The sequence below is a fragment of the Phaethon aethereus genome (assembly GCF_964289735.1).
Source record: "Phaethon aethereus genome assembly, chromosome: 3".
NCBI classification, from domain to species: domain Eukaryota; kingdom Metazoa; phylum Chordata; class Aves; order Phaethontiformes; family Phaethontidae; genus Phaethon; species Phaethon aethereus.
In genome coordinates, this window is record NC_138576.1 from 113,392,608 (window position 1) to 113,411,084 (window position 18,477).

At 37.4% G+C, this 18,477-nt stretch overlaps 1 protein-coding gene across 24 annotated transcripts in view; it reads right to left on the bottom strand.

Moving 5' to 3' along the window:
- NRXN1 (neurexin 1) overlaps positions 1-18,477 on the bottom strand; it is a 744,403-nt gene that overhangs the window by 376,941 nt on the left and 348,985 nt on the right. For all 24 annotated transcript variants that reach the window (XM_081997814.1, XM_081997813.1, XM_081997811.1 and 21 more), the window contains 2 exons: positions 18,188-18,378; positions 2,760-2,933 (listed from right to left, as the gene is read on the bottom strand). In XM_081997814.1, the coding sequence (XP_081853940.1) occupies positions 2,760-2,933; positions 18,188-18,378 (365 nt within the window). The remainder of the gene's footprint in view (positions 1-2,759; positions 2,934-18,187; positions 18,379-18,477) is intronic.

Here is an 18,477-nt window from a genome sequence, read left to right on the forward strand (position 1 = left end):
AAACTTTTCATATAGTTCATTTAATACACAAATTGTCTTATATATGCACATGCATGCACACAATGCATTGTCCTCCTCAATGTATTAAAAGTTTTTTTTTTATCATTCTGTAATTTTTATAGTTCCGTTTTATTTAAAGTGTGTAAAGAAAGTACAATGGATTTGACTAGAGCAAAACAGGGCTGACAATTACAACCTGGCTCTAGGGGTTACTGGCAATAATTTGAAGAGCTAGTTAGCATATTTATGTTTCTAGCTGTTAGTTTCTATCTGTTCTAGCCATTGAACATTTGTCAACAAGGCGGATTCAGCCAAGTTTAAATTATATTCAATGCTCAATGATAGAGAACAGAGGCAGAACAGGCAGAACTATCTGCCTGTGGCTGAAACTTTTAAATGCAAGCCTTACAACTTGCCACAGCGATCCCATACGTGGATTTGCAAAAAACGTTCCAAAAAAAGAATTTTTAACGTACACTTATGACAGTGAGGTTATTGAGAAATATCAACCTTTTAAGAACAAAGTTCTAACAGCTAAAATTAATTAGTAATACACCATGGCTTCACAGTTTGACAGAAGAGAGAAAAAGAGCTTTCACCCCAGGTTTTTTTTTAATACCATAAGGATAGGGAATCCAATTCTATAAGAGTCTGAAGAACATCAAATCTAAGCGCCTCACTTCTCAGGAAAGAGTTTGCAGCAGGCTGATGTGTTAACAAAGGAGATATACCCACCAGTAGAGCCAGCTGTCTTTTGGATTGAGAGTGGCGGTGACTAATACTTATTGTTTTGAAATTACTTCTGCTGCGTGTCCTGAGCTCTTTGGACCTTACGCATCCCACTGCAGCATTTGATAGACGCACAACTGCTCGGCTTTGTAAGGATGGAGACAGTCCTCTCTGTACACAGCAGCAGAGCTATAGGCAGCTCCAGGCATGCTTCTACCCGAGGGACTTTTAGGAGGCAGCAAAACTTGCAAGTGACTTAAATAATATTTTAGGTTTCAGCACATTTTTTTGTACATCTGATCCATGGTCTGCAGACAAAAGACTGACGGATGGGTCAGACGGGAAGACTTGTAAACAAGTGAGATAGAAGAGTTAACTTGCAAGGGTTAGGCAGAAAGGTTGGAAGGGAATATTTCTTTCCACGCTGCTAAAGATTTCCTTCTGCAGGCAAAAGATTTTTGATGAGGCAGTTCTCTGGGAGCCAGGCAGCACATCTGGTTTGACCATTTTGCTTGCATCAGATGATTTTGGTGTTGGAAAAAGCTGACTCTCCACCAAAAAGGACAATATTTGTACAGCCTTTATTAAATTGTTCGTAGCTTTATTAAATTCACAGATAGCTGAGTTGTGCCACTGGTTTAAAAGGTGAACTCTCACTCTAGGCCTGTGGCAATATTTCTTTGAAGTACATAAAATTCATTTAGAAAATTACATAATTTCAAAAGAAGCTAGGAAATACATAATGGAATTAAGGCATACTTTGACTCTCTGAAGGTATGGTGCAGGCATAGAACTGGCTAATGTCATTCAGAAAGCAGAATCTAATTTTCTAAACCCAGTGACAAACTAATTTATACATATTTTTCCATTCCTGATAGAAATAAATAGACACTAAAGCTGCAGAACAATAAGTTGTGAATTTTACATATTTCTATGTGCTATCAATAGAATTCATACTGTTAACTAAAGGGTAGCATGTAAAGAACAAAAAAGTTCCCCTGTACAAACATACAGGGCACAACAAAAGAAGAGACAGAATTTATCCACCAGAAAGCTTTATCTCATGTAGCTTGAGAAAACTCCCCAGCTCTGCTTGGATTTTTTACAATGTCTATTTACAAACTCAACAAACTTGATATCAAAATCATCAAGATTCCAACTTGAAATTCTACAGTGTCATTTACACATTTTTCTGTCCAGGGAAGAATTGCACTTGAGAGAGGGGAGAACACATAAAATTGGACATAGCCACAAAATCACGTGAATAAAATATATATGCAGGGACAGAGAAATGATTAAAATTATTCCATAAATCATAGTAAAAATAATATAGGATTAAATGACATCTGGAAAAATAACTATAGATTGACACCCCTGAATTACAAATACACCTCTTCTAATTCTGTCCTCACTTAAATTCCATAATATCCCAGGTGAGTCAATAAAGACATAAAAAACTGAAATAAAACATATTTGGCTGTTACTGATTTCAGATAGGAAGACTTATGACAATATAAATCTCAGGGGTGAGCAAAAATAGAGAAGATGGAAGATGGATCTCAAACAGTCTCATAAATTAGCCTTGAATTAATAAACTCAAAATGTCTGCTTTAAAAATGGAATTAATAAGCTAATGTCTCAGCATTAGCTAATGCCTAAGTGTTAGGAAGATACAAAGGCCTTCACTGAAGCTAATTGTTATTGCTTCTATCTTTAATTAAAATGCATCAGAAATAAACAAAATACATGCAAAATGTCTTGCCACTGGAGAAGAATGGAATCCACATCATACATTTAAGAAGTTAATTCATGTTCTCAGATCAATCCCTGTGCTGTAGGGCAGGCACACGCTTGTCTCCATAATACTAATAAAAAATGCAGTCTTTATATAAGAAAGGGTCAAACAAGATCAATTACACGCAGGTAAAATATAGTCTCTCTACATATGAAGTGTACATCTCAACAAAACTCTGCAGGAGTTGCACAATGCTTTCACTACAATATAAAAAAAAAATCAGCATATTTAATACCTTCACATCCTCTTTCTATTTGCCCATTGCAGAAGAGAGCATCTGAGATTAGATCAGGGAGCCGTCCATTCAAGTCAACTGATGCAAGACAGCCTTGGAAACCCTCTTTTGCATGTACCAGTTTTGGCAAGGACTTATACATTTCTTTGGCCACTCCTCCAATATACAAATCACCTGTTAAGGAGAAATAAATATTAGATAACAGAAAAAAACCTGTAGAATCTGTGACCTGCTTGATCTTCTGGCCTTTTTGTGCTGAATGACAGGTATCTCAGAGAAACATTCTTCAAAATAAATGTGGAAGAAAACACTGATTTCATGTATGATGTGAAAAGACATTGCAGGACTATATTTTTTCAAATGCGTATGTAGACTTCACATTTGTATGACCAATTACTTAGAAGTGCCTGGAAACGTTATTTATGTGCCAGCTCATATATACAGGAAACATGCATCTATTTCACAGATAAGGTTTCAGTCACAGAATCTCCATCTAGAAACACATCTAGCACTGTTGCATGTTGTTAGTCTACTCAGGGAACCTGACCACTGATCATCCCAGTTATGGTTCCAGCAGACTGAGATAAAAGGCAGTAAGCAGAGAACCAAGATCCACCAAGATCCACCTAAAGTCCATATATCCAGAATGATGCATTTAAAAGCACGCCAAAAAATAAAGGGTTGGGGATACATCTAAGGAGAAACTTAGGAATGCCATTGTTAAGCAGCGCAATGACTGATTGTCCCCACCAAAATTCATACTCTGTGTCAGTCATGTGGGAACAGGGGGAATTACATGCATTTAAAATGGCAATCTGCACACTGAGAAAACAGAATTTTATTGCCAAAATTAATTCTGATGGCAGACATATTAAAACCAGCTTGCTCTGATGAACCCGAGGCAACTTACACAGGACTGAAAGCTAGTGCTTTTCTTCCTTTGAGTAATTCATAGCTCTGAGACTTACTTTGCAAGGACGTAACTATAACTTTTCTCTTAAACACCAAGGGTCAGAATGCTTTTTTGTTTTATAACAATTCAGGCTGTGCCTTTCTTTCGTGTGTTTGGCGCCTATAGTGGGCAGAACAGTGATCTTTCAAACTAATCTACCTCCCTAAAGTGTGCCGTAAGCGTCAGACTACAGGTTTAACTAGGTGCATTCCATGCCTGTTGCTACATGACATGCTACAGAAATGAATCTGAGCTTTGCTTGGCCACAGAGGGGAAGCACGTTCAGCGTGAACACAGCCCTAGCTAAAAGGGTTCAGTCCTTCTCCTGGCAGGCAAGAAGTGCTTGATTCCTTCAGTCACTGGCAGAAAGGAGTAAAAACACCGTTTCCTACTTCTTGCATGAGTTTACTGTCCCCCTCTGTTATCCCCTAACTCAGAAAAATCATCCATCTTTGCAAGCTTGGTGGGAGTGCTCTGAGCATACCTCCAGGCAAGCCCCTTTAGGGACACAGGGAGAGAATCATCTGAGCTTCTGAGAAGCACTGAACCTGTTTGAAGGAAGGTGCTTATGGGAGCATCCAACTCTCAGGTATCACCCAGTGACAAAATTCTTACTCTACCTATGCATGAAATCCTCACCGATGACATGTTTTGTGCTAGCCTAAATTTTCAATAGATCAGCTGAATATATGTTCTAATCTACATTGTGCTTCCCCGTATGTCCCCCAGTCCGGATGATTTGGGAGCCTAGGCTACAGGGTATACCAAAGAGAGTTTCTGGATCTCCTCAAATGCAAAACTCTTCACTTCCTAAGTGTTTACCAGGCTTTGTAGGCAGATTTTATAGGAGCAGAACTTAGAATGTACTAGCTATCATCACTACCCCATGTGGCTAACCTTAATCTCCCTCTTATCGGTATAAGCCGCAGTCACACCTTTTCCTGGTTCCCCTGGCATACTTGCTTGTTCGCAAGGGAGGGCAATTTCCTGCTGTTTGCAATGGTTTACAGTTTGTCTGCAAGGAAATGGCCTGAAACAAGAAAATGTCTATCAGACTGTGAAAAAATTTTAGTCACTACGTACCAGCCCTAAAACTCAACTGTATTGGAATTAATGTAATGGTGATAAAAAGCTTAGGAATGTGCATATTATTTATCTTATAAGCCATCCAGCCAAAAGTCTTAGCAACCATTATAGCATCACACACTAAGAAACCTCAAGCTTTCTCCACCCCACATAGATGATTTGAAAAATAAGATATTGCTTTCCTCCAGTGCTTTGAGATACAGTATAAATCTCAGAAGCATGATATTAGACATAACAGATTTCAATATGGTGATCCATATGTTCCCACAAATGTGATGTAATTCATTCATAGCAGAAAAACTTCTGTATTTGTTAACCAGCTGCACTGGAAACAAAGTAGAAACTCTTGCCTCATGATAAAGGTTCTTCATCTTTTTCTCATGTGGAACATCTAGAAAGTAAAACTCTTCCAGGTTTCCCTGAGTTCTGTGCTTTCAGTCATCATCAACTCAGAATAGAGAGATAATTAATCTCAACTGCTTCCAATGGACTTAAAAGAAGGAAAGTCCAGAGAACAATACTAAGAAAATCACACCTATGCTAAAATGGTTGAACTTGGTCTGTGGGACATGACACATGCAACCTTTTTTTAAACCTCCCAACATGTATACCGTCTAAACAACCATTTTTATTCTGTGATTCGTTAAACCTTTAAAACCACAAACTTTCAAACTGATCCCCAGCTAATTCCTACGATCCACCCCTCAGGCATACGGAGATTGCTATATACAGTCATAGAGCAACTGTCAGTTACGGTGAATGGCTAGTAGAAGTCCAGGTCAGTGTGCCAGCATATGAACCTGCACTCAGAGTATTTGCTTCTGAAATTATACACTGGAATATTTTCAGATAGGTATCATACACACAGAAGTACCATACATCAAGTAGAGTCTAAATAAACTGTAAGTCTACTGTATACTTACAGTTCCTTAAGACTATTTATAATTAGAACTGATCAAGATACAGTTTTCACACAGACATGTTCTGGGTAATATTTTAACCTTGTTGATGTTCAATATAACTTGAGTTCTGCTTTTGTAGTAGCTAATACACTACACTAATACATATCATATGTATTGAGTAGCCATACTGACTATTAGACTTAGCCTTTTTATAAAGTATATACAAGTATTTTTTATGACTGTGGGCTAAACCTTTGCCAGATTTAATATCAAATGTGGTTTGATTTTGCTGCTGATGGCATAAAACCACACTTTCTCTCAGAGACAAAATTTTATTAAGGGATAGGCTCCAGAAATAAACCTCAGCTTTTTGGCTTATAGGTTGTTTTTTTTTAAAAGCTATTTAAATTTTTTCACTTGGTTATTTTTTCATACCTGCCATCACAAATGTTTTGCATAGCTCATTTTATTTCAGTTAATCATAAGCTTCATTTTCATGTTCATCTCAATGAAGAAGTAGTTTCCTACAAAACTCAATCCATTAGAAATTCAGACAAGACAGAATTGCAAAAAGTGTTGTTAATGAAAATATTTGTATATTGGATGTGCATTAGCAGACGTTCAGAAAAGATAAAGCTTTTTCTGACTCCCACTAACGGAGATGAGAGGACTCAACATAGGATGATACAAATTTTCAGGTTTTCTCCCCTCTTCCACTTCTTATGTAAGTACAGCTTTACTACTGCTACACACTCTGAAACAGGATTAATCCCTTGTTGTGTATCTTACCTCTATGAATTACATGTAAGTTATTTCATTAAGGTATCACAGTTCATCAGATCAGTAATATGAGACCGCGACACTATCTAAACTAGCTGCAGCCTAAATGCAATACTATCGCAATAATGCTACCACTGAAAATGTGTGACCATTTCAGGAGGTGTGCACAATGGAAAATGCAATTCTTCTGCTTTCTTTCTTTCAACAAGTGAGCGTTTTACAAAGTACATATAGAAAGGGATATACTTGTATTGCAGCGCTAACCATAGTTTCTGGAACTAAAGTTCAGCTGTTACCTTTCATGCGTGTATTTTCTTCTAAAGTTTATTTTTAAATGTAGTCCTGAAAAAGTCTCCATTGTTTTTCATAACCATCCTGACTTTCCTTAATTTGTAAAGGAAAATAACCAATATATATAAAATGTCAACTGGCATAAACAAAGTAGCAGGAAGTGAAGAAATGGGTGAGGGAATAGAGTGCTCTAAGATTTCCTTCTGATCTCTGGAGAAGCTTCAAATAAAGCACTTTATTTGAGAGCAGGTACTCCTTAATCTCACAACTCTCTTCTTTCTTAGGAGTCAGTACACAGAGTAGTCCCCTATTATTTAGAGAGGGAGGATTTTTTCCTCTCTTCATTTTTCTGAGGCCAAAAAAGTAAGTATGCTACAGTGTTTCTCACTGTCACGTTCATTGCAGGTCAGAGGAATCAACTGGAAGGCAGCACTTCCAGAGCTATACCTATAAATCGTGGCAATAATAGTACTGCTCAGTTACATCATAAGCACTGACAAGAAAAGTGTTTAGTGGGTTTAATTTATATCTTTTACAGGTAATGAAGACCTTCATTTATTCCAACAGGATCTTTGCTATTTACACCTATCTATCTCTTTTCTGACTGAGATCTGATTTGTGCTTTCAGGGACAAGCGAATTTAACACAGAAACACATTGCTAGCTAATAAAGGAACTCAAGTTCTCAATGTATTCGTTACTGGAATCACACTTATGAAAAAACACATAGAACACCACACAACAGTGAGTCACACACAACTGTTGGTGAAACAAATACTGTCAAATCCTTCTGTAATAACTCATCTTTTTTTATCCCAAGTCTCTATGTTTCTTCAAAGGAGGAACTTTGTAAATGCTAAACCAAAGAAATGTAAAATAAAAATTGAAGATGCTGTTCTATTTATTTGTTTTCTGAATAAGTATCAGAAGTATCTTATTATTTGGCACTACTGACATTGCTGACAGGTCACCCTATAGGTTTTCTTCCTTTCCTGATTCAGGTTCACACCCAAGAATTCTTATGTGATACATGCTGGGGGCAAAAACTATTCATTTAATTTAATGACTACCATTGACTTCAAGCATGAATAGAGGGGGAATTATTAGCCACATGTTTGTAACTGTAACAGCAACATGTAAATATTGCTCCGGGATCAAGTAGTTTAACCAGGATATAGTTAGGCTTCTTTACTCTCTGAAATCTCTATGTTTTGTTGTACATATCTGGTGTTCACTTCTTGAACACCATTGATTCAAATATGGTTTTGTGTATGAATGAAAAAAAAGTAGAAAATAAAACAGTAGAAGGAATTGTGGCCTGGCTTTTTCATAAACCATAAAGACATACCCCTGAAATGGTTTTATATGGCTGCACAAAGGCACCTTCAAATCCATCACTATGTCCAAAAGCAGACATTCTGTCCCTTCATCTCTTGTTGTGCTGCTGGTTTCAACTGTACTTTCAGCTATTCTCTTCATTTCTCTTTCATTTTAGAAGAAGTTTCTCTGTCTTGTTTCTAATGTCACATTGTACTAAATCACTACAATGTCTAGAAACAAGGGTGTACTAGAGCAGTATTATGCCCCAAGAAAGAGATGGGTAGCCTTGGCATAACACGGTGCGTTCTGAAAGCGCAACAGGCATCTCTGCAATTTCTTTATATGACACATGAAAATACAAAGAAACACCTGGCTGTGGCAAAGCTGAGGTGTCAGGCACACTTTTCTCCAAATATGCTATTTCAAAATGAACAAGGATATAACAGCTTCTTCCCTCAGGCAGGCAAAGAGGAATGAAGACTGAGAAATACCATAGGGAAAGTCTGATCTCAAAAGCAAAAAGTTCTCACTTTCTTCAAGTCCTTCATAAAACAGATGATTTGCTGTTACAAGATCAATAGAAATCACTTTGTAGTACCTTAATAGTTGCACAATGAAGTACCAGGTGGAACTCAACGTAAGAAGACCCATGCAATCCCAACTCATGGTATTTTTGAGGCAACTGAAATGTGAAAATAAATTTCTCTCACACAAGCTGACTTAAACACAATAGACGACATCCTGATCTTGAATCAAGGGATATTGTCTCAGATGAAATGTCACATAGGCATCTAGATGCCTTTGACATTCAGTGAAACACAGGAACCTATTTGTCCTTAACGACCTTCTCTCCCCTCCAACAAAAGCACTCACCTACCATTTATTTTGTGCAACAGACAGAGCAGGGTGGTGACTTTTCTTTCAGATGTGGGGTTTCAACACACACTTTAGGAAAAGAATTGGGCTTGAACAGCAGATGGGTGGTGATTCTAGAGTCTCTCCCCACTTTCATTATTCATGACTAAATGTTTATTTTCTGTCCCCTATAAAAAGAATCATTTGATCCTTTAAAAATGTTGATGAAATATAATTGTTCTTTTTTGAATAAATCAAGAAGCCTGCTGTGATCATAACCCAATAATAAATTGAAGGACAGTTGACAAAGACTTAAATGATGCATCCACACAGCTTCTGCAGCACATACGCTGCAGCATATGGCTTTTCAAATCTCCCTTTACAGTAAAGAATATGCACTTGCTGCACATTCACAGGCCTGTTTGGTGCTAGAGCCAAGCATGACTGAATTTTGTCTACCGCTTGCAAGGACACTTGAGGAAAGACATGAACGTGTAAGCTTAGTGTTTTATGCCTACTTATTCACTTCAAAGAGTCCATTCTGTAGCTTCAGTATTGATTTGTGGTTGAATTCTTTTGGTTTTGATGCAATTTTTTTTTTTAAGAAAAGTAGATTTTTCAAATATTTTTCCTGTTGGAGTGATGAATTCCATCACTTTTAGACTCTCACCTAAGAAGGGAAAGGGCAGCTAGTTTACTTGTCCAAGCTTTGCTGAGTTATCTGTCCTTTCAAATACTTTGAGCAAGAGGCAGTTGTATAATGTGACAGGTGGTGCCTTCTGTCTTCCCCATTCTCTGTTCTGATAATCAAACAAGGCAAAACGATTACAGGCAAAAACGGAATTTATGGGTAAGCAAGTCGGTCTTTTGGGAAGGAATATAGGAACTGATCTTTTCAGCCCAATTCTGCACTGCCTTCAGTATCTTGCCTGAATACCCCCTTAGAGTTATCAAAAAAAAAAAAAGAAATCACCAGCACTCAAACGTTGGCACTGTGGGTTTTCTTTAGTCATCCTGTTGGCATAGAGGACATACTGTAGTTACTTGTCAAGAGAATTTAACTTTGAAGATATTTCCTTCCTTGACTGATATTGTTCTTTTTATGGTTTCATTGTAGCACTGCACCCTAATCCACGCTGTCAGGAAAAAAGGCAGTGAGGATTAAGAAGCACTAGAGAGATCTCACCGTTGGTGGGTGCACCAGGAAGAGCACCTTACAGATTTCTTTTGCCACCAATTTCTATAGCAGACCACATTGGAGACATACCTGCTGCTCTACCTATCTCCAAGTCTACCAATTCCATCACATTGCTCATAACCATGTTACTCTCATAACTACATTTCCACAGTTGGTACAAATGTGTTTCTGTCTAGAAAGTTCTTCTCATACTGTTGCTATGCTGCTCTCTGTTTTACATCTCGGCTCTGCTGGATGTACTCTCTGCTTTTGCATTCACCTCTTGGTGCTCAGTTTTCACTCCTGTTACACTTCTTGTCTCTGTTCAGAGCTGCTCAATGCTTGCGCAAATATGCCTATGTTTTACAAGTAAGAAAAGCTGTGTGCTAGAAAGCGGGGAGGGGGTGGGGAGGAAGAGCAACAATAACAACATAACAACGTCCTTAGCAGCTCAGTTTTCAATAGACAAAAGTAGATACTCAAAAGATAAGTGGCTCAAGTCTGAACATTCCCCTAGATTTCTCTAGGTTCAAATCCACCATTTCCCCACCAATCCCATTCTCAAATGACATGTATTCTCGAACAAGAAAGTGTTACACAAAAATGTTTAACATTTTCTTGACAACAACAATTTTTAGCTTCCCAGTTGCTTTATTTGGGCTCAGTATTGAGCCTAACGATCTGGACAAGGGAATCGAGTGCACCCTCAGTAAGTTTGGCGGGAGTGAATTGCTTGAGGGTAGGAGGGCTCTACACAGGGATCATGGACAGGCTGGATTGATGGGCCAAGGCCAACTGTATGAGGTTCAACAAGGCTAAGTGCCGGCTCCTGCACTTCAGTCACAACAACTCTGTGCAACGCTACAGGCTTGGGGAGGAGTGGCTGGAGACCTGCCCAGCAGAAAAGGACCTGGGGCTGTTGGTCAACAGCCAGCTGAATACAAGCCAGCTGTGTGCCCAGGTGGCCAAGAAGGCCAACAGCATCCTGGCTTGTATCAGAAATAATGTGGCCAGTAGGAGTAGGGAAGTGATTGTCCCCCTGCACTCAGCACTGGTGAGGCTGCACCTCGAATACTGTGTTCAGTGTTGGGCCCCTCACTACAAGACAGACATGGAGGGGCTGGAGCATGTCCAGAGAAGGGCAATGAAGCCGGTGAGGGGGCTGGAGCACAAGTCTTACGAGGAGCGGCTGAGGGAACTGGGGTTGTTTACCCTGGAGAAAATGAGGTTGAGGGGAAACCTTATCATGCTCTCTACAACTACCTGAAAGGAGGTTGTAGCGAGGTAGGTGTTGGTCTCTTCTCCCAAGTAACTAGCAATAGGATGAGAGGAAACGGTCTTAAGTTGCGCCAGGGGAGGTTTAGACTAGATATTAGGAAAAATTTCTTTAGTGAAAGGATTGTCAAGCATTGGAACAGGCTGCCCAGGGAAGTGGTAGAGTCTACCTCTAGAGTGGTAGAGTCAAAAGACATGCAGATGTGGCCCTGAGGGACATGGTTTAGTGGTGGACTTGGCAGTGTTGGGGTTACGGTTGGACTTGATCTTAAAGGTCTTTTCCAACCTAAATGAGTCTCTGATTCCATGATTTCTCTTTGCTTCCTCCCCTGAAATCTAGATGAAAAGCACTGGTATTGAAAAAGATTAAGCAAATTTAAAACCAAAGCAGTCTGCTTGTCCAATGAACTGTGAGAAAAGTTGGTGATGCATGTTAAATGGTAAATAATAAAATCTAATTGCCACATAAATGTGTGTGGTAATTCATCTCCCACAGAATTGATGTTATGCCAATTACTCTGTATGAGGGGGATGGCTGTGGTGGAGAGGTGAGGTATTCAAGCATGTCAAATGTCCTTCATTTCTTTCCTGTTCTGACCACTTTTGTACATTGCATACACATGAAAAATAGACAGAAATCTCATGAAGAAGCCATTTTCATGGCATAGTATACTCATACTTCCCTTTCTACTGATATTCTTCTGAAATTATTTACTCATTCTCTGTTTCAATAGCCAACATGCTCTTAGCAGAGCTTCTTTTACAAACAGTGAGGAATTCTCCACATGAAGCTACCAAAAAACTGGGAGGCTAAATGCTCTCATTTTGAATGTAGGTTTGCAGAGGGAAACTTTAATCTAGTATTACCAACTTTTTGATGAAGACAATCACCTCCGGATTCTGAGGATATCACACGAAGCAGCTCTTTTGCAAGAAAAGGACTGCCTGGTGAGAATATCAAGATCTGTGAGGATGGTGCTCTCATACCTATGGCAGCACGTTTTGAAAACAAGTTTAGGACACGCTTCTTGGCCAGTGCAGTGCTACGGTTCAGTGGGATGTATTGACACTAAATATCCCAATTTTTTTGTAAGTTTTAAGAGCATACATGTTTCCTATATTATCCTTAGCATAACTTTTACTAAGTATCCCAGAATGGCTTGAAAGGAATTCCACAATCAGCAATGGTAATAACCTGCATGCCAAACAGCTGCAGAAATATAGGCAAATCTATACATTTGTATGTGTGTAGGAGACTGAAAAGAGCAGGGGAGAAGCAGCAGAAAGCAAAAGTTTCCCTTACCATGGAGTGATCTGAAAGACTACTGTAATGTTGACTTCACAGAGCTCAGCACAAACACTAGAGTATTTCCTTTAATTTTTATTTAATCCAGAAGTGCTGGAGTAGATTTTAAGGTTTTTTCCCATCTCATAATTTTGGAAATCTGGATACAATTTCCAAAGGCTTAGCATTGCCAAAATTGTTTTCACAGCCTGGTAGACAACATAGCTGTTTAGAAGCAGTATGTGACAAGTTGCAAAGAAAGGAGCATAAAGGAATCTGCATTAGACCAGGTTGTCCAATCTCCTGTTGTTAATCTGCCTGTATATCTTTGCTACACAGGCAGTCTCAAAGAAGAGCTCAGTTTTAAGATCCATATTTTTCCATCTGTACAGAAGCTTCTTTCCCAACACTATCAGGAAAACAACAGCTGCATTTGCCATTGTCTACTCCAACAGATCACATTAGGAAGAGCCATTTAGTGTTGCAGGATTTAGAACTCTGCATTTGGAACAAAATGTTATTTCTGCATGAAGAGTTCACAGCCCATTGGCAAGGTCATTACAATTAGCTCATGCATGTTTATTTGAGAAATTTAAGCGTTAATACTGGTTCATTTGTGCAAATTTGTGTTTTTATATAAAATGTTTTTCTGTGCTTCTTAAAGCTTTGTTTCTTAGTAATACAAATATGAAGGATCACTGCCATTGATAGACCTTGTAATATAAAGAAGAACTTACAGTGCAGCAACAATAATAATGGGCTCAATATAAAATAACAGGGACAAATATTATATGAAAATGTAATAATTTCAATTTCCTTTGCTGGAACAAGAAATTTTTATGATAAAGACTAACTTAGCTCCATTTTGCATAGCATGAAAAACCTACTTTGACAATGAAATATCAATAGATTAAGTGACTATTATGAATCATCAATGAATATGCTAGACCAGTAGATCTACTGATAATTTAGTTAATTGCATTAAAAGTTTACAAGGATGAATTACTTGCCAAGTGAGTCTTTATGCACATGAAAGAAGTACATTTAAAGTGCATTTACAAAACCACTGAGGTGATACCAGAAATTAATACGATTACTTTTCTTTCAGATGCTTCAGACTAGGCTGTTTTCACATTAATGGCAAAAACAGCAAATGAAAAGGCAAATGTATATAGCAACAGCACCCATATCTCGCAATGTAATAGAGGAAGCCAGAGGCCAGTGAAAAACTACAGTAATAAAACAGACAAGAGATCCAGACAGGATTTTTAAATCCAAGGAAGTTGTTTCTGATGTATGCTCTAATATGAATAGCTTTTTTTGAGGATGCAGTGATATAACAACACAAAAATGACATATGACTTACAACGGACTCTAAAACTGACATTTGGGAACGTAATGTGGAAGAGAATAACAGAGTGAGACAAGCTGAAAGTATGGATGCCAGTTCAGAAAAAGCAGGTCTTAAAGATGTATGAAATGCTGCACAGGTAGCAAAAAATCAAACCATAAATGTTGAGTTGGGTAGGATTTTTTTTTTTTCTGACTGTGATTTCCTTTAAAAAGGATAAAATATAGTTAGCTTGATATCAAAATTAGGATGACAGCAGTTCATCCTGGAGGATATATCACAGCTAGAAAATCTGTAATGGGATGGGATTTCAGTACTGAAACGACTAAATCCTAGAAAAGTTTGTAACTGTTTATTGGAAATATAAAATAACAGCCGCATTCCTTAGCTTTTTATTCCATGGGCGTGCAAGATTTCAACTTTTCATTTCAATTTATGAACAATTGAAATGCTAAAATATTTTAATTTTCTGACAGTAATTCTGAGTGGATTCTTGTAGGTTTTCGTATGCTTGCTGTTTAAAGAAAGTGGGTGAAAACTTGGGGATTAAAATAGTGCTTATATCTGTAGGAGAGAAGAAAAAGGAAGATTAAACCCTAGTAGGTAAGTGGGTACAAAGTTATGCTTGAGGATGTTCCTCCTCCTCGAAAGGAGATCATGTGTCTTCAAATATTTATTAAAAAAATAATTTTGACAGAACTCCAATTTCCCACACCACAGGAAGAAAATGTAGAGAGGGAAGAGACATTACAGATGTTGTAATACCTACAAGTCTGAACAGAAGAGACATTTTTTCTTTGGCAACAGTGAGGAACAAGACTACAAGTCAAATTCCAATTCCACTTGCATTTTTCTGCCCCTTCAAGGCTACTCGGATCCCTCAAGACCATAAGAGCACAGCATCAAGTACAGCAAGCAAGAATTCTCCTACAACCAACTATTTTGTTCTGTGAAGGCCTTGAATTGCAGCCATGCTAACCATCTGAGCTATACTGAAAGCAGGACAGGGAATTTGCTCACGAAATACATGGAAGCAAATTTGCTGTGTAACTGAATGTTGGCAGGCTTGAGCTGCATTGCCTTTGCTGTTAAGACTCATTTATCTTCATGGGTCATCTCCTAGAACTGCACCCAAGTACACTTTGCTAATTTTCTCTGCTAGGAAAAATAACACAGTTCTTAGAATCCAAACACAGAACTATTTTCACTCATCTATTTGTCTCCAAGTTATAATTTACCCATCTCATTACAGCAATAATTAAGCTCTAATTAAGATAAAATGATTAAGAGAACTTAATACATGTGTTTCCACAGGTATCCACTCCAGTCCACTGAAATTGTACCAGAGGTTACACAAGGAACCCATGCCTGTAATAATGGACTTTCTATGCTGTGTAGCCAAATCCCATACCCCAAAGGAAACGTGTAGTCGGTATTCTCTCCCATATTTTATGGCAACTGTCTGCTTTCCCAGACAACTGGCATCCTCTGCAGGCTCTACAACACAATCTGTGTCGTATCTTCATATTGAATTCACTGTGCATTTGAAAAAAACCTGCATATATTGATTTATCTTTCCAGGATTAGCTTGGATTTCAGCATCTGAAATCTGGTAACTCTACAATTACTCAGAAAGGCTGCAGATTCTATATTATCTGTACACATTTGTATTTCACCTAATGCTAACTTTGGTTAAACAGAATTATTGATGTCACTAGATGGAAGTATGATTTTGAATTTGCTTTGTTGCTAGGGCTAATATTACACTATTTTAGTATTAATGAATTAACCACAGCTGCTTGTATCAGTAAAGTGTATGGAGTGTTTATAGCATAACAGAGATGTGTCACCATAAGAAACACTGACATAAAATAGAAAAGAACAAGCTACAGGAAAGCATTTCAGCTGAACAGAAAGGGAAAAAAAATAATGAAAGGCTATTTTTCCCCCTTTTTTAGCCTGTTGGCTAAAATACATCAATTTGAACTCCCCCAAAAATCCAACAAAAATTCTCATGATTATGCTGTGCCATATTTAAGGAAGCTGACTGAGCAAAATGTAGTAGAATATATTAAAAAAATAAAATTAAACATCCTACTATGAGAAGACAGAGGTCAAGGACCTGTGTATGCTAGACCAGTTTGAGAAAAATGCTTAGTATATAACACTGTACTGAATATGTCAGGCTTGTTATTCTTTTACTAGCCACATTTCCTGGGTGGTGAATTACAGAAAATTAGCATCTAATACAATTCACCTTCCTCGCTTCAAATCTCAGTATGTTTTTTCATTCTCTTCAGTTTTTTTCCACTGGAATTCAAGGTTAGAAAATGCACCAGCTATGGATACAGTTTTACTTCAAAAGGGTAAAGCAAAAGTAGAATTTTCAAAGTGAAGAAAACAAAGGAATGTTGGATTTAATAGGTTATCCTCGCTGATGAGCTTTCGCTGTCAAGCAGTGTTTTTAGTGAAATAACAGTGCCCTCTAGTGCCTTTATTAAGCACATTGTTCAAACTTTTTTTGCTTTTCTTAAATAAAGCAACATACCAAACCACCACATTCAGGTTGAAGATGATGTAGAATAAAATGACTGTGTTAACTTAGTTATCGGTTCTTAACAGGATTATTTTTCCTACTCATGTTTAATTAATATACTGGAAAAAACCCAGACTAAATACATATACATATATATGCATATGCATAAGTAGTACTTACGATTGCAAAAACCGTGAAAGAATAAAGTGGATGCTTTCTCCACAGTATCAAAAATAACGTTGAAATATTACATTGCCTCAATAAACATATTTACAGGAATGCAAAAATAAGGAAGAACACAGCACAAATTTCAAATACAATTTTGAGCATGGAGTGTGAGCCATCCAAAAAGCTTTAATTTATAAACAAAGCATTTCTGCTAAAGAGGCTCTTATTGAAGATTATGACGTACCAAGATACGGTTTTCACAGTCTTTCTTACAATCTTAATAGCACTTTCAAGTGAAGCAAACATGTAAAATATCACAAAATCCAGAATAATTACTAAGGTCAGCTCATTATATGTGACTCAGAGGTAGTTAAAAGAAAATCCAGCAAGGAATAAGCTCTTGATGGAATATTAATGTCTACTTTGAACACCCTGGCTTTTGAAATATCAAATTTTCTTTGACTGTTATGAAATTTTGATTTTCCTAACAAGAACTTTTCGAAAGAACGTTAAAATACATGATACTCTTCCACATGACCAGAACATATTTTCTTATGTCTGATTAAGCAGGCAGTATTAAAAAAGTGTAGCTATACATTCTTTCAACAAGATATTTTCTTCTGATACAAATCAGCTTTTCAGAAGCCCATACTTACAACGAATACTATTACTTATTTTAAAATATGCATATGTATCAGTTTGATTTATAAATATGGATCTTAAGAATCTAGCTGGACCTATAAAATGTACGTTTAGACCTATAAAACAAAGTTTATCCCACCTTGCAATTGAAACTATAACATATTACATATTCAGGTGAGTATATGTTTATATGTTCAATACATCTGGCAACTTGTATTTATAACTGATTCACGTAAGACTGCCACATAAGAATGCTTTACTTACAAGATTTTTTATGATATCCAAATACCACATTGTATTTATTTTCTCAACAAAAGGTAGGTTTTATGAGGAATACTGAACAGTGGGGGACAGGTCAAAATGTCCCCCAGTTCTCTAACATGGAGATCATCAGTTCTGCAAAGCCTTTGTAGCCTTTGGACTGTGGTTTCTGCATGCCACTTACATAACTTAAGTTCATGTAAAAATCAAGCTTTTTTCATAGGCATTTTAAAGCTCTTTTAGTCTCCCAATTATCTTTTGGTATATATGGGCCACTCTGTTCTTACCATTTGTTACTTTTTTTCCTGTGGCATTTTCACACGTATAAAGTAGTACCTAACCATGCAGAGCTCCTACTAAACTGGCACGGCCAGCCTAACATAGAGATGTCGTACCTTGTGATCATGTTAATTATTATAAAATAAAACATTTCATGTGGTATTACAAAATTATATTGTACTTTACATATATTATTCATTCAGGTTATCATTCTACAATGATACAGTAATGACCCTTACTGTAGATTATACAGGAATTGCTGTACTTACTTTTGAGATCTAAATTTCTGGCTCCTGCTGTGCTCTGTGTTGTGATTTTAGTGTCAATCTTTACAGTGTGGAGATTGTTGGTATCCCTTGATATCATCACATTATGCCACTGGTTATCATTCAGAGGTTTATTAGAACTTCCTTTGATGAGGTTTGCACCATTTCCCAAGTCAAACACATAGTGTAAATAGCTGGGAAGAAAGAAAAAATTGGAAAAGTTTCCTTTTTCTTTACATAGCAAGGGGGCATTAATTAATATGTCTAATATTTTCTATTTCCTTATACTCCTC